At 52.7% G+C, this 15,982-nt stretch overlaps 1 protein-coding gene across 7 annotated transcripts in view; it reads left to right on the forward strand.

Annotated features, from left to right (window-relative positions):
* DNMT3A (DNA methyltransferase 3 alpha) overlaps nt 1-14,002 on the forward strand; it is a 110,462-nt gene extending 96,460 nt beyond the window's left edge. For all 7 annotated transcript variants that reach the window (XM_055254480.2, XM_063623913.1, XM_063623914.1 and 4 more), the window contains 14 exons: nt 149-305; nt 616-765; nt 861-905; nt 1,592-1,671; nt 2,276-2,388; nt 2,598-2,781; nt 2,954-3,038; nt 5,254-5,399; nt 6,231-6,321; nt 6,511-6,659; nt 7,749-7,834; nt 9,961-10,030; nt 11,147-11,265; nt 12,558-14,002. In XM_055254480.2, the coding sequence (XP_055110455.1) occupies nt 149-305; nt 616-765; nt 861-905; nt 1,592-1,671; nt 2,276-2,388; nt 2,598-2,781; nt 2,954-3,038; nt 5,254-5,399; nt 6,231-6,321; nt 6,511-6,659; nt 7,749-7,834; nt 9,961-10,030; nt 11,147-11,265; nt 12,558-12,699 (1,617 nt within the window). In that variant the 3' untranslated portion in view covers nt 12,700-14,002. The remainder of the gene's footprint in view (nt 1-148; nt 306-615; nt 766-860; nt 906-1,591; nt 1,672-2,275; nt 2,389-2,597; nt 2,782-2,953; nt 3,039-5,253; nt 5,400-6,230; nt 6,322-6,510; nt 6,660-7,748; nt 7,835-9,960; nt 10,031-11,146; nt 11,266-12,557) is intronic.
* Nucleotides 14,003-15,982: the final 1,980 nt, after the last annotated feature.

Consider the following 15,982-nt stretch of genomic DNA (forward strand, 5'->3'; position numbering starts at 1 on the left):
CCCCTTTGTATGCACATCCTCCTCCTCCTCAGCGGTTCCTCCCCATCTTGCCTGTGCCACCCTCACTACTCAGAGTCTGGCCTTGAGCCTGACCCATCTGCCTTCCAGCCTGTCCTGACAACCCCAACCCTGGCGTGTCACCCTCCAGGTGGCCAGCAGCCGCGCGGGGAAGCTGTTCCCAGTGTGCCACGACAGTGATGAGAGTGACACTGCCAAGGCCGTGGAGGTGCAGAACAAGCCCATGATTGAATGGGCCCTGGGGGGCTTCCAGCCCTCTGGCCCTAAGGGCCTGGAGCCACCAGAAGGTAAATGAGGGCACCCAGCCTTCTGGGACCCCTGCCTGCCAGGCAGATCCACACCAGGGCTGGGAAAGCCATGCTTAGGGAGGGCTGCCGAGGCCTCCACAGAGGGGCCCAGTGGGAATGGCCGGGGTCTCTCTTGCGCTGGGGTCAGGACTTGAATGACCTGCTCTCTGTTGGCTGGCTAGAACCATAGAGTTGGGAGGTGGGAACAAGTTGGAGACCAGGCAGCACCCCACTGTAAGGAGGGTGGGGGAGGGGGCTGGGGTTTCCTGTCAGCCTGTAACTGACCTTGGCACCTGCTTTCCTGCTCCAGAAGAGAAGAATCCCTACAAAGAAGTGTACACGGACATGTGGGTAGAACCTGAGGCAGCTGCCTACGCACCACCTCCACCAGCCAAAAAGCCCCGGAAGAGCACAGCGGAGAAGCCCAAGGTCAAGGAGATTATTGATGAGCGCACAAGAGGTAGTTGGCCTGCTTCTGGAGAGGGTGGCACCAGGAGGCCTGCATCCGAGGAGCAGGCGCGGCCTCCTCTGACGCCGGCTCTCCTCCCCTTGCAGAGCGGCTGGTGTACGAGGTGCGGCAGAAGTGCCGGAACATTGAGGGTGAGTTTGTTGCCTGGGAACTCTGGCACTCCTAGTGTGGCATGGGGCAGAGTAGCATAGGCACTTAGGTTTGAATGACATGGGACCAGGGGCCACGTCCTGCGTGTCACACCACCTCCACCGTGCTTCGTGCACCGTCTGTCTTCCTGGTGCCATGATTCTGCTCTCCTGTCAGTGGCGTGGGCTGGTGTTCAGGGTGTGGGACTCCCCAGTGGCCACAGAAGGGCAGCCCCTCTTGGGTGTGACTGAACTCACCTACAGGTCCCCCTTCAGCCTTTCACCTTTGCTCACCTCTCTCATCATGGGGCCGTCTCCCTCAGCCTGGTGCTGGTGGATCTGGCTCAGAACCCTCAGCCTGGGAGGGTTGGGGCAGGGGTCAGGACTTGAGAATTACCCCGGGAATCCCTCCCGAGTAACCTGGAGCCAGGGCTGCTTCTCATGAGCAGGTTTCTGTCCTCCTGTCACTCCGTCCCTGTTTGTGGATGGTGGCATTGGTGCTCTGAGATGATGGTGTTCTGAGACTGGGGTCACAGTGCCTCCCTTTTCCGTGGGGCACCCTGGACTCTTTTCTGGCTGCCGCTCCGGCACACCCCTTTTTTTTGTGGCTGGTCTGGTGCTGGGCTCCAGCCTGGGGAGGGAGAGGCCCTTCGGTGGTACTCACCCCATCCCCTCGCTCTGCTTTCCAGACATCTGCATCTCCTGTGGGAGCCTCAATGTCACCCTGGAACACCCCCTCTTTGTTGGAGGAATGTGCCAAAACTGCAAGGTAGGAGCACACCCACCCAGGAGAGGTGCCATTGAGGCCAGCCCTTTGGCCCTCTGGCTGACTGTGTCCACCGCTTCTGGGCATGTACAGGGTGACACCCGGTGTGCGTGTGATGTAGACTTCAGAGCTTCCTCTGGAAGCAGAGTCCTGATGACATGGGCCCTTGGGTTTCAAGCTTTTGACTTGGTCTTGTTTTTCTCCTCTGAAAGATTCTTTACCTCTCTCAAGCCCCATTTTAGTCCCCAGATGTGGGGATGGGAGCAGAGCAGCGGGGACAAGCTCAGGCAGAGTGTAGCAGGGTTGCCGTGCCCTCGGGAGCCCAGGAGAAAAACCCAGGGCTGCAGGAAGGCCCAAGGTGGTGGTGCAGCCCCCTCCCTGGCCTTGTTCTCAGGCTGCTCTTTGGTTCTGTCCACGGCAGTGCATGGGCTGATGAGGTTTCCCCTTCCCAGATCTGCAGCTGGGGCCTGACCTTGGCTAAGGCGGTGGCGGGGTCATGTCTTCAGGGCTGAGTCAGGCTCTGTGAGGCTGGGTGCAGAGCCTCCCTTCGTCCTGGCCGTCCTGGGACCCGTCCTGGTGGTTTCTGACCCTTCCCGCTGCTGTCTAGAACTGCTTTCTGGAGTGTGCGTACCAGTACGACGACGACGGCTACCAGTCCTACTGCACCATCTGTTGCGGGGGCCGTGAGGTGCTCATGTGCGGAAACAACAACTGCTGCAGGTGAGGCTGTTGTGGCCTCCAGTGGCCTCCTTGGCTGGGCCCCAGGCTCCCGCCGCCCACCCACCTTCCCTCCTCTCACTTCCCCACAGACCCCCCACCCCCTACCCCCTAGCCATGCTCCAGACCTGGTCTTTCCTTTCCAAGTAGCACACCTTGGCCTCCCTGGACCGGGGCTGAGAGTCCCCTCTGCTCACTGGGTTTCCTTCCAGGTGCTTTTGCGTGGAGTGTGTGGACCTCTTGGTGGGGCCGGGGGCTGCCCAGGCAGCCATTAAGGAAGACCCCTGGAACTGCTACATGTGCGGGCACAAGGGTACCTATGGGCTGTTGCGGCGGCGAGAAGACTGGCCCTCCCGGCTCCAGATGTTCTTCGCTAATAACCACGACCAGGAATTTGTGAGTGCTGGGCCTGGGGTGCGGTCTCAAGCTCCCTTGGCTGAACCTTGGTTGTGGGGCCTGAGCTGCCCACGGGGTGTGTGGGTCTAGGAGCCTGGCTGGAGGGCCAGCGCTGGGTGGGAGCTTGGGACACCACTGGGCGTGCATCTGACCTGTTGTGCTCACTGCTTAGGACCCTCCAAAGGTTTACCCACCTGTCCCAGCTGAGAAGAGGAAGCCCATCCGGGTGCTGTCTCTCTTTGATGGAATTGCTACAGGTGAGGGGTGCTGGCCCAAGAGGTGCTGGCCGCCTTGTCCCAGGATGGGGGAGCCAGGTGTGTGGGCAACTCTGGCAAAACGAAATGATCGTTAGCTTCATAGCTGTTAAAATATTATCCCAAAGGGGAAGCTTGTGTGTGAAGTGAAAACGTATGCAGTCCATGGACTTAGATTTGACCAAAAATGAAAAAGTAAAATAGGTGGTAAAGCAGCCTGTCTGCTGGGCACTTCCTTGGTGAAGAAGATTCAGCCGCAGAGGCCGAGTGATCGTTAGTCAGACTCACAGAGATTTCACAGAGCCTCAAAGGACAGACTCAGCAAGACAGAAGTATACACAGCACAGTTCTGTTGTGTTTTGATTATACACAAGATAGTCTAAAGAAGGCTTATTTAAATCACCCATTATCCTTTTATTAATATTTTGGCATATGTCCTTTTCAGATTTTTTTCTGTGCATTTGTGTTTATATAACCATACATCCATAGATAGATAAATTAAGTGGGTAGTGAATGCACACGGTTTTGTAACTTGCCTTGCATTTATTATATTATGATTGCTTTTTCATGTCAAGCAATATAAAGCTACATTTTTTTTTTTTTTTTTTTTTGAGACGGAGTCTGTTGCCCAGGCTGGAGTGCAGTGGTGCCATCTCGGCCCACTGCAACCTCTGCCTCGCGGGTTCAAGCAGTTCTCCTGCCTCAGCCTCCCGAGTAGCTAGGACTACAGGCACCCACCACCATGCCCAGCTAATTTTTGTATTTTTAGTAGAGATGGGGTTTCACCATGTTGGCCAGGCTGGTCTCGATCTCTTGACCTTGTGATCCGCTCACCTCGGCCTCCCAAAGTGCTGGGATTACAGGCATGAGCCACCGCACCTGGCCAAAGCTACATTCTTTATTTGTAAGTGTTGCGTAAGGTTCCATTGAGTCAAAATGCCGTAATTTATTTAACGAACCCCTATTAGGTCATTTACTATTTTTTTATTATTATTATAAGTAGTGCTGTGACAAGCATCCTGGTAGAATATCTTTATATACTTGAACCATTCCCTCCTTAGGAAAACCTTTAGGAGATGCTGGGTCACCCTGTAGGCATTGTTTGCTTCATGCGACTCTGGACACTGCAGAAAGCGTCCTAGGAGATTGTGAAGACACATCCACCCCTCTGCCCTACCCACCCCCTGCCCCCAGCCAAGGCTTCCCGGCTTTTAAGAAAGGGATAGCTCTTCTTAGAATTCATGTCTTTGGCCAGAGGGAGATAGGCAGTCTCAACCCAGGGACCCTGGTTAGAGGGTGAGGCGGAGGGGATGGCTTCCCTGGCCAGATGTTTGTCTTCTGTTCTCAGCTCCATGCTGCTCTTCTGTAAACCTAGAGAAGTTCATTTACAGCTTTTTGTATCCCAGACTGGAACCTTGAGGCCTTCTTAAATCATGTCACACCCCAGGAGGTTGTAAAAGCTCCTTGGCTGGGGGACATGTTGGGAGCAGCAGAAACAGTGCCGTACCCTGTTTCTCCCGAGACCCTCTCAGGATCTGCTCTGATTGTTTCCTTGCCTCAGTTCGGCTAGCATTTCTGGAGGGGGAGGGATCGTGGTAAGGAAATCAGTGTGGTTAGCTTGGGGGAAGCACAATGAAGGAGGCCTCCTCTGTCTGGAAGAGCCTTTGCAATCCACGAGAGGGCTGAGTGAGGGATGGAAACTGCTCTGATGGGGAAGCAAGGGATGCACAGAGCTGGGGACTCACAGCGGAGGGGCCAGTGATTCCAGGGGGCTACTGGGTGGGGCAGGGCATTTATGAAATCTTTGTGGAGCAGGGAACATTCAGGTTGAGTCTCAAAGGGTGGGGCAGAATTGTAGTAGGAGGTGACAAGAGGGTATGGAAGGACCAAGCTGTAGACGGACAACAACAAAGAAAAGGCCCCCAAAAAGTCAGCTGCGATTCTTCCTGGATCCTGGAACCATGTACTCTCCGGTCAGTTTTCTGCAGCTTTGACTGCCTTCCAGATAGGCCAAACGAGGCATGAGACAGAGCCTCGATGTCCTTACTATGGATACTCCAGTTGGATCCAGAAAGGATTTAAGGCATCTTCAGGGAAAAGATAGGACTTGGGCCTACAGCTGACCCCATGGGTCCTGTTGGCCAGCAGGCTCACCTGCCAAGACCAGGGTGCCAGGGAGATGGCTCCAAGTAACGGTGCTGTCTGCTGGCTGGTGCAGGGCTCCTGGTGCTGAAGGACTTGGGCATTCAGGTGGACCGCTACATTGCCTCGGAGGTGTGTGAGGACTCCATCACGGTGGGCATGGTGCGGCACCAGGGGAAGATCATGTACGTCGGGGACGTCCGCAGCGTCACACAGAAGCATGTATGTCCATGCTGTGGGGCGCAGCCCGTCTTCCCCTCCCTGCACACTCAGCACCTGGAGGCAGCCCTTGCCTCCTTTCATTTTGTTCATTTGCCCTCTTTCTCTTCACCCTTTGCCCCAGCCTCTTTTTCTCCTTATCTTCCATTTGTCCTCTGTCTTGAGAGGGTAAAGGGCAAATTGAAATGGGAATTTGGGCTAGGCATGGTGGCTCATGCCTATAATGCCAGCACTTTGGGAGGCCAAGGTAGGAGAATCTCTTGAGGCCAGGAGTTTAAGACTAGCTTGGGCAACATAGTGCCTACTTGAGCTCTGGCTACTCCCTGGGCTGGTTTCTGGGCCATTTCTGGTAGAGCTCTTTGGATTAGAGAGAGGTTCCTGTCCTCCCAGTACTTTTGGCAAATAGCTTTATCAGCTTCCATATCTGGGAGGCTCGGGCAGGGTATTCCCTTAAGCATGACTGCAGGCCCTCTGGAGTCCTGAAGGGCAATTGGAGGACATTCACGTGGCCCAGACACCCTACCTAAGACACTCAGCATGCCAGGTACCTTCAGACTCAGCTGTCCACTTGGGTCGCCTTCCCATTGGGCGGCTGTGTTGCCTGCCTGGGTGATACTAGTTTCCCCACTGGCCTGAGAAATGATCCAACTTGGTCCCCTTCTTGTTTAGGACTTGTCCGTGGTTGCAGCTAGGGTCGTGAGCCTGCAGAGCAGCTGGGTCTCCTCTCTTTCGTGTCAAAGGACTTCTTTGCCAAGTTCACAGATAATTTCTCTTTCTTCCTGTCTGCCTCTGTCCCTGGACAGCAGGCCCATCACGTTGCCTTTATCCTCCCAGATACAGGAGTGGGGCCCATTCGATCTGGTGATTGGGGGCAGTCCCTGCAATGACCTCTCCATCGTCAACCCTGCTCGCAAGGGCCTCTACGGTAGGTACCATCCTGTCCCCTCCACCTTCTCAGCTGGTGCTTCCGCACGTAGGCTTCCTCCTTGGATATTTCTGCCCTGGGACAGCTATTCCCGATGACCCTGTCTTCCCGTGCCCTCCCCGTGCCCGAGCCACACCACTGTCCTATGCAGACAGCCCCAGCTGATGGCTTTCTCTTCCGACCTCTCAGAGGGCACTGGCCGGCTCTTCTTTGAGTTCTACCGCCTCCTGCATGATGCGCGGCCCAAGGAGGGAGATGATCGCCCCTTCTTCTGGCTCTTTGAGAATGTGGTGGCCATGGGCGTTAGTGACAAGAGGGACATCTCGCGATTTCTCGAGGTATAGCCAGCAACCTTGGTTTGGCCAGCTCACTAATGGCTTCTACCTTGGACTGCTGCTTCATCCTGTCTCATCTGCATTGTGGAGCTGGGGACTGGTGACTTCTGCTTTGCAAGGGGCCTGTTTGGGAAGCCCCAGGCTTCCCGGATAGAAAGGGGGAGGAAGCAGGGTTAGAGGCCTACCTCGGAAAGAACCAGTGGTCTCTACTCTAAGAGGTGGCATTGTGGGTGTGGACCTCCGGGGTTGAAGGACCTGTCACTCAATCAGGTGGGGTGCCAGACTCCTGGGGCTGGGCATTCTGTGTGGTGTTTGTTACACACCGGGACCTTTGAGAGGACAAAATCAGTTTTCCCTGAGCAAGAAGGGCCTATCCTCACTCCCTGGTACCATGACAGGCACCTGAGAAGAAAACAGGACTTAGCTCAGTTTTCATTCCTTATCATGTGAGTCCCCGTTTAACCCTGAGCCAAGTCTGAGCCGCACGCAGAGGGCTTCTGCTGCCAGAGGCATACTTGGAGTGGCCCTTCTGGGAGCTCAAGCCCACCCATGCTCCTGAGTCTTGGGGTGGGTCACACTGTGAGCTGGTGTTCTGACTGTAAGTGTGAGCAGGCATCTATTTGAGTTCTAATCAGGGCTTATGGTAAACACACCCATACTCGCTGGAGCCTGGGCTCTCCCCGCCTCTGGGTAGTTTAGAGCAGCACTGTGCAATATGGTAGCCACCAGCCACATGCCGCTGTTGACATTAACATTAACCATTCAGCTCCTCAATCACATTGGCCTCATTTTAGGTACAAAATAGCCACCTGTACTAGTGGGCTAGTGGCCACTGAATTGAACAGTGTAGAGGACATCCCACCATCGCAGAAGTTCATTTGGACAATGCTGATCTAGAACGTTCCAGTGACAGCTTGTGGAATGTGGCTAGGTGTAATTCCAGCTTCTCCTGGAGGCTGCAGGCTAGCCCAGTGTGTGGCTCCTGAGAGAGAAGTAAGAGGCTTTGAGGCTTTAAGGCTTGACCCCAGCAGCATGCCGGCGCTGTTTCATGCTCCTCCTTGGCTCATCTTCAAACCGTCTCCTGTTTTGTAGTCCAACCCTGTGATGATTGATGCCAAAGAAGTGTCAGCTGCACACAGGGCCCGCTACTTCTGGGGTAACCTTCCCGGTATGAACAGGTTGGTGAAAGCTCTCGGGCCTGGGGAGCTGTGGGCTGGGACTGCAGGTGGGATGGCCCATGGTGGGGAAGCCCCTGAGCCGGGCCCTCTCTGGCCGGCCTCTGCTGAATGACTAGCTGCTCTGCCATGTTCCTTATTTCCTTTTCCTTGAGGAGGAAGAGGAGTCAGGGTATAGAAAATACTCGTCTGAAACCAACAATTAGTGGTCTTAAAGCAGGACCTTTAAAAGTACTCTCTTTATACCAAAGAAGAGTCATGTGCTGCCGAGTTAGGTAGTTGGTTTTCTGACATTGGTGATGTGTCCCGAGCCCTCTGGTTCTTAGATTCTCCTGAGGCAAAACCATGGGGCATGGCTTTGGGGCTGGGGAGGGGAGTCGTGGCCACAGCCTATTCCAGGAGAGGGAATCTTGCGGCGGCTGCATGCAAGTTCAGGGTTCTGCTTAACTTAATTTTACTAATCACACACTTCGTTGGCTTCAGGTCCTTTTTTGGAGAGATTTTCTTCAGTTAGGTTACACAGATAAAGATTTTAATATCTAGGAATGAAGAAAATTCACTTCATCAGGTATAAAACTGGCATTATAAAAAGGCTTTTTAGGCGAAATAAATTGTCCAGAGTTGGCAATTCAAAAGCACGCTGAGAGCCGCTCAGTCCCTGTCCATTGTGGAGGGAAGCGTTTTCCAGAGTGTTCTGAGTCATGGGTGTTAAACCTCCACGGTATGCTGCTTGGTATACTTGGTATAACTAGGAGACATCATTTCACTTGGCCTCGGTCAAATAGTCTCCCTCCTTGCTATTCCCATCCGGTTGTAGGACCTTCCCCGTCTCATACGTGTTTGGTAGAGTTGCTATCGAGGGCTTGTTGAGGGGAAGGAGATGGGGCATTGGGGCAGCTGGCCTGAAACTGTCCCCCGAGATACATGTGTATATTGGGAAATGGATGGGCTAATGAGGTCCAGTATTTTCATGGAAACACTCAGTGTCTCCTGACAGACCTTGGTCCTGTGGGATTTCTCGCCTGCTTCTTTCAACTCTAAAATACTAAACTCTGGGCTTCTAGGAGGAGCAGAGGTCCTGCATGCAGGGCCGAGTGGGCAGTGCACGCATAAAGAGTCGGGGGTATCTGTCGAGCACCTGATTTGACCGCAGGCCCCCTGGTTCCCACACTGAGATCCTGGAGCCAGTGCTCAGGGAAGCCTTCCTTAAATATCCTGACATGTCAGAAAAGGTCAGCGTTGAAGGGGACAGCCAGTCAGTTATGTGGCCTGCACCCTGAGAAGTGACATATTTAATGTCACAGAATTTTTGGTCTTCAGGGAACTGCAGAATTTGTCTTTTTTTTTTTTTTTTTTTTTTTTTTTTGGAGACAGAGTCTTGCTCTGTCGCCCAGGCTGGAGTGCAGTGGCGCGATTCTGGCTCACTGCAGCCTCCACCTCCCAGGTTCAAGCGATTCTCCTGCCTCAGCCTCCCGAGTAGCTGGGATTACAGGCACCTGCCACCATGCCTGGCTAATTTTTATATTATTAGTAGAGATGGGGTTTCACCATGTTGATCAGGATGGACTCAAACTCCTGACCTCAGGTGACCCGCCTGCCTTGCCCTTCCAAAGGGCTGGGATTACAGGTATGAGCCACTGCGCCTGGCCCAGAATTTAGTCTTTTAAAACAGTACATTTAAGGCTTGTGGTTTGATTAATTTCATCCAATGGACACACCCATGTAACAATCACCACAAATCAAGATACAGAACATTGTCACCCCCAAAGCTTGCTTTGCAGTGGGACGCTTAAAGCTCAGTGTATTTTAGACTAACTGATGTAAAGATAGCTGTGCTTTTTTTTCTTTTTCTGCTAGGTGTTATCTGCCTGTTCATAATTTGAGACCACTTTTGAATTTACCTTTAAGGATTAACGCTTGGTGGATTTGTGTCTTTGCATGGCTGCAGTGTGTGTTCGTGTGTTTGCGGGGAGTTTGAAGAGGGTTATGACGTGTGTGCGTGATTTGGGGAAGGGGGCTCTTACCCTGTGAATAAGTGGCTGCTGGGGGAGGGAGGGGAGTCGTGCAGCTGGGGCCCTTCCCGCTGTTATCCAGGTTTCTGTTGTTACAGTCTCTCTTCTGCCTCCTAGGCCGTTGGCATCCACTGTGAATGATAAGCTGGAGCTGCAGGAGTGTCTGGAGCATGGCAGGATAGCCAAGGTCAGCTCCAGTGTCTAGAACCTCTGCTGGGGGGCAGGGAGAAGGAAGGGCAGGATGAGGTGGAGCGGTGGCCAGGGCCTTGTCCCGCCTGCTTCTCCAGCTAGTGTGGAGAATGCAATTTAGGAGACGGTGCAGGGTCATGCAGCACGGCAGCCAGAGGAGGGCCCAGGGCTGCTGACCTTCACCCCTTCCTCCCTGGTGAGTGTCACCCACCACCCCCTGGTAAACACTGAGGAGTCTTTACCAAGACCTGGTTGTGCTGTGGCTTTTTTTTCGTTTTTAAATTTTTTGGCCAAAACCTGTTACAAAAGCCTTCAAAGCAAAGCAGCCTCCTGTGATGTGGAAGCTCCATTTCTCTCTGGAGCTGGAATCTCCTGGAGTGACTACCTGGGGCACTGGGTTCTCTGTCAGCAGGTTCCAGCATTCAGAACCACTGGCAGCTCCGAGGGCATCTTTGAGCCCCTCAGAAGCTTGGCATCCTTTAGCCTACAAGTTACTCCGTCTCTGAAAGAACTAATTCTTTGGAAGACTTGGAAAGTATAGTGGCTACAGCTTCTACTTCTAAAGTCTGTGGCTAGGCTGGGTGTGATGGCTCACGCCTGTAATCCCAATACTTTGGGAGGCCGGGGCAGGCGGATCACCTGAGGTCAGGAGTTTGAGACCAGCCTGGCTGACACGGTGAAACCGTGTCTGACTAAAAATGCAAAAATTAGCCAGGCAAGGTGGCGGGCGCCTGTAGTCCTAGCTACTCGGGAATCTGAGGCATGAGAGTCGCTTGAACCCGGGAGGTGGAGGTTACAGTGAGCTGAGATTGCACCACTGCAGTCCAGCCTGGGTGACAGAGCGAGACTCCATCTCAAAAAAAAAAAAAAAAGTCTGTGGCTAGATGGATCTAAGATTGGCCAGGTGACCTCCAAGTAGGAAGAAAAGTGGGGCTGTGGGATCTGTGGAGGCTCCTGCCCTGCGAACTCTGCTCACTCAGAGCCATACCCAGCCCCCTGGGTGGACCAGGCCCTATCAGGGTTTGGTGAGTACCTGGCATACTTGGTAGACGCATGGCCAGTGTTGGCTGGTAAATGAATTCGTGCTTATTCCTCTTTTCTCCTCTTCATCTAGTTCAGCAAAGTGAGGACCATTACTACGAGGTCAAACTCCATAAAGCAGGGCAAAGACCAGCATTTTCCTGTCTTCATGAATGAGAAAGAGGACATCTTATGGTGCACTGAAATGGAAAGGTACCCGGGTTGTGCTGGCATCCGGCTGCAGTGTGGCTGTTCTGATTGCTGTGCTTGCTTGGGGGTCCTCTGCCTTTCCCACCTGGCTTGTTTTCCACAAACGTCCTGGAAACAGTGGGTTTTATCAAGCATTTCCCAACATGGCAGACTCCTGAGGTGGACTCCTGACAGGCCAGGCTCCTGTGTATTTTAAGGCTGGTCCCAAGTAAGAGGAGTCTAGGGGCCAGGAGCAGTGGCTCATGCCTATAAAACCAGCACTTTGGGAGGCCGAGGCGGGCAGATCACCTGAGGTCAGGAGTTTGAGACCAGCCTGGCCAACATGGCGAAACCCCGTCTCTACTAAAAATACAAAAATTAGCCAGGTGTGGTGGCGGGTGCCTGTAGTCCCAGCTACTCAGGAGGCTGAGACAGGAGAATTGCTCGAACCTGGAAGGCGGAGGTTGCAGTGAGCTGAGATCGCGCCACTGTGCTCCAGCCTGGGCAACAGAGAGACTCGATCTCAAAGGAAAAAAAAAAAAAAAAAAAAAAGAGGAGTCTAGGAAATCCCCTGCTGCCTTGTCTCCCAGAGACCCTCCTGATCCCCAAGGAACTGCTGCAGTGACAGGACCTTCCTTAACTTGTGGTGCCCATTTTGTAGGTCTTTTGTAAACCAAGCCAGCATAGGGCCAGGCAGACCTCGCAGCCTCAACACCCTGATTTGATGCAAACGGGATTTTCGGGGCTGGATGACCTTCTTGTTCTCTGAGTGTAACTAGGATTTAGCCAGACAAAGGGACCATTTACACAAACAACCAGAGCAAACAGGAAATCCTTCAGCTTCTGAAGTCAGGCAGGAGTTCGGCTCCTTTTTCGCCTTCCCTGCTCTTGGTGGGGAGGATGCTAGGGCTGTGTGTTTGTTACATGCAGACTCGAGGTGTACGTTGCCGAGCTAACCCTGCAGGAGAGGAGAACTAGAGAGTGTGTCCTGGAAGTATTTCTGAGGGATTGTTCAAAATTACTCTTATTTCTGCTGGGTTGTGAAACTCTAGGCAGTGATGACCTTACTACCATTAAGGCCACAGAAACCAGCACAGTGCCTGGCACATGGTTGGTGATCTGAGTGCTGGGTTGTTTATAAAGGACAGAAGATTTGGCAGAACTAAGCAGGAGTCAGGGGAGTTGGGTGCGAGTGCCCCTGTCCCTGCACTTCGGGCGGCTGCTGGTCCTCTGGGTCCTGCTGTGTGGTTAGATGGCTTCCGGGCAGCCTGGTCTGGCCAGCACTCACCCTGCCCTCTCTGCCTTTTCTCCCCCAGGGTATTTGGTTTCCCAGTCCACTATACTGACGTCTCCAACATGAGCCGCTTGGCGAGGCAGAGACTGCTGGGCCGGTCATGGAGCGTGCCAGTCATCCGCCACCTCTTCGCTCCGCTGAAGGAGTATTTTGCGTGTGTGTAAGGGACATGGGGGCAAACTGAGGTAGCGACACAAAGTTAAACAAACAAACAAAAAACACAAAACATAATAAAACACCAAGAACGTGAGGATGGAGAGAAGTATCAGCACCCAGAAGAGAAAAATGAATTTAAAACAAAAACCACAGAGGCGGAAATACCGGAGGGCTTTGCCTTGCGAAAAGGGTTGGACATCATCTCCTGATTTTTCAATGTTATTCTTCAGTCCTATTTAAAAACAAAACCAAGCTCCCTCCCCTTCCTCCCCCTCCCCTTTTTTTTCCGGTCAGACCTTTTATTTTCTACTCTTTTCAGAGGGGTTTTCTGTTTGTTTGGGTTTTGTTTCTTGCTGTGACTGAAACAAGAAGGTTATTGCAGCAAAAATCAGTAACAAAAAATAGTAACAATACCTTGCAGAGGAAAGGTGGGAGAGAGGAAAAAAAGAAATTCTATAGAAATCTATATATTGGGTTTTTTTTTGTTGTTTTTTTTGTTTTTTTGTTTTTTTGTTTTTTTTTACTATATATCTTTTTTTTGTTGTCTCTAGCCTGATCAGATAGGAGCACAAGCAGGGGACGGAAAGAGAGAGACACTCAGGCGGCAGCATTCCCTCCCAGCCACTGAGCTGTCGTGCCAGCACCATTCCTGGTCACGCAAAACAGAACCCAGTTAGCAGCAGGGAGACGAGAACACCACACAAGACATTTTTCTACAGTATTTCAGGTGCCTACCACACAGGAAACCTTGAAGAAAATCAGTTTCTAGAAGCCGCTGTTACCTCTTGTTTACAGTTTATATATATATGATAGATATGAGATATATATATAAAAGGTACTGTTAACTACTGTACAACCCGACTTCATAATGGTGCTTTCAAACAGCGAGATGAGTAAAAACATCAGCTTCCACGTTGCCTTCTGCGCAAAGGGTTTCACCAAGGATGGAGAAAGGGAGACAGCTTGCAGATGGCGCATTCTCACAGTGGGCTCTTCCCCTTGGTTTGTAACGAAGTGAAGGAGGAGAACTTGGGAGCCAGGTTCTCCCTGCCAAAAAGGGGGCTAGATGAGGTGGTCGGGCCCGTGGACAGCTGAGAGTGGGATTCATCCAGACTCATGCAATAACCCTTTGATTGTTTTCTAAAAGGAGACTCCCTCAGCAAGATGGCAGAGGGTACGGAGTCTTCAGGCCCAGTTTCTCACTTTAGCCAATTCGAGGGCTCCTTGTGGTGGGATCAGAACTAATCCAGAGTGTGGGAAAGTGACAGTCAAAACCCCACCTGGAGCAAATAAAAAAACATACAAAACGTACTGGTGCTTTCCTGTCTAAGTCGCCTTTTGTGTGTTCTTTTATGAGGCCCCCACCATCCACCCCTCTGTGCACAAGGCGGCTCCCGGCCCCTGGAATGTGATGTTTTTGGTCATCTCCAAAGGCTGCAGTTTTATACTGGGAGGCTGATGACACCTTTTATTATAATTATTCTTATGGTTCTGGTTATAATTATGTTTGTTTTAAGATTTTCTTTAAGAAAACAGAAACCCAACACCCTTCCCTTTAGGTTTCAAACCAAGGTGCGGGAGCAGGGTGCTTCTGAGTTAGCGGTGGCTCTGGTGCCCTGGCTCTCACCCCTCAGGCCAGGTGGGCCACTGGGCATGGTGACAGCTGGGCGGCCAGGGAGTCCCCAAGGTCTGCCTTCTGGGCTTGTCACTCTTCTCTTCTACTTCCCCTCCTCTTGAGTCGGGTGTGTCAGGGCTGGAGGGAGGACCGGCCGTCTCTCTCCTTGTGTGTGTGATTGGAGTGGTGTGTATTTCTTTTCTAGTACTTGGTCTGATGATAGCTGTGCTCTTACCTCGAGTCAGCAGCACCTGGAGCCCCAAGTGCTCGACACTTTGTTCCATTTCCTACAAGGCAGGCGGCCCGGCGTCAGTAGTAGGAAGGGATGGCATTGTTGGCTCCAGGGTGAGGGCCCGACGGGCAGGTGCTTGCCTGGGTAGATGGGGTGTAGATATGTGGCATATAGAGATATATATTTTATAATGGGAGGGGGGATGGCACCTCCTGGGACTGGCAGAGCTGGGAGGTGTGTCGGCAAGCACATGGCCCCAAGTCCACGTCCCTAGAGAGATGGGGCCTACGGTGATAGGCGCTCTATAAATACATAGATAGGGTCATGTATAAGAAATATGGGGTGGGGAGTGGGGGAAGCAGGCTCAGTATGCTGAGCCTCGGTCCCCACTGCAGACAAACCCCACACCAATCAGTCAATCTCACACGCATACACAGGAGCATATTTCTGTACTGATGCATAATGAATGCACTCACACACACACGCCAGGGGGCTCCCAGCACTCTTCTCCCAGGGTTCAGGACTTTGTGGAGTCAGCCCGTGCAGCTATTTACCTCTGTTGCCCTGATTGCAGGTAGACTGTCAATCCCAGAAGTTGCTAGGTGCTGAGGCAGGAAAAGGAGGAGGTTTCTTTTAGCAGGTGCTCTCCTCTAGCAGGTAGTGTTCTATCTCTTTTGCCCCTGGTGATGTCAAAAGATTCTTCTGTTAGCAACCTGTGATACTGACCTGCAACTCTAGGCACCAGTCAAGTCAGCCCTCAACTCCCCCTACCTATTCTCCCCCAACTGAAATCAAATTGACATCCAAGTCTGTCTTGGCCAGGGGGCTTCCATTGGAGAAAAAAAAATGGGACAGTGAACCTCACCTATTGAATAAACCAAATTAGTAATTAGTGACAAAACCAAACCAAGGCTTGGACCCCCTGCTCATTACTCAGGAGTAAATTCACACAGCTGGTGGCCGGTCTCACCCCTTTTTGGGGTGCTTGGTCCTGGACCCCAATCTACTGTCTCCTCGACAGATTGGTGTTTAAGATCATGTCCAGTTGCTTCCTGTCACCTCTGACAGGTGGTGACTGGGCCGCTGTGGGGCTGGAGTAGCGAGGAAGGGAGCCTCTGCCCCCTCAGTGGAGTCCCTGTGCTAACTGTGGTGCTCACCCAGCTCCTCCTTGCTCCCGCGGGGCTCTGTCCTTCGGGCCTGGAGTCCACCAGCGCCACTCCAGGAGGGCTGGGGGAGGAGGGGCTGCCTCAGGCAGTCCAAGGTGCTCCCTCCCCCGCTGGCCAATGCTAAGGTCTTCCCGGCTCCCAGGGTCAGGACAGAGTCTTCTAATGCTCAGGCTCTCCCAAGCCACTGCTTAGTGACAGTTAGCCTTTCCCAGCGGCCCAAGCTCCACCGGAACTGGGCCTGGTGCTCCAACCAAGGGGTTGGTGTGGGGACTTGGGAA

Source organism: Symphalangus syndactylus, chromosome 18, assembly GCF_028878055.3.
Source record: "Symphalangus syndactylus isolate Jambi chromosome 18, NHGRI_mSymSyn1-v2.1_pri, whole genome shotgun sequence".
NCBI classification, from domain to species: domain Eukaryota; kingdom Metazoa; phylum Chordata; class Mammalia; order Primates; family Hylobatidae; genus Symphalangus; species Symphalangus syndactylus.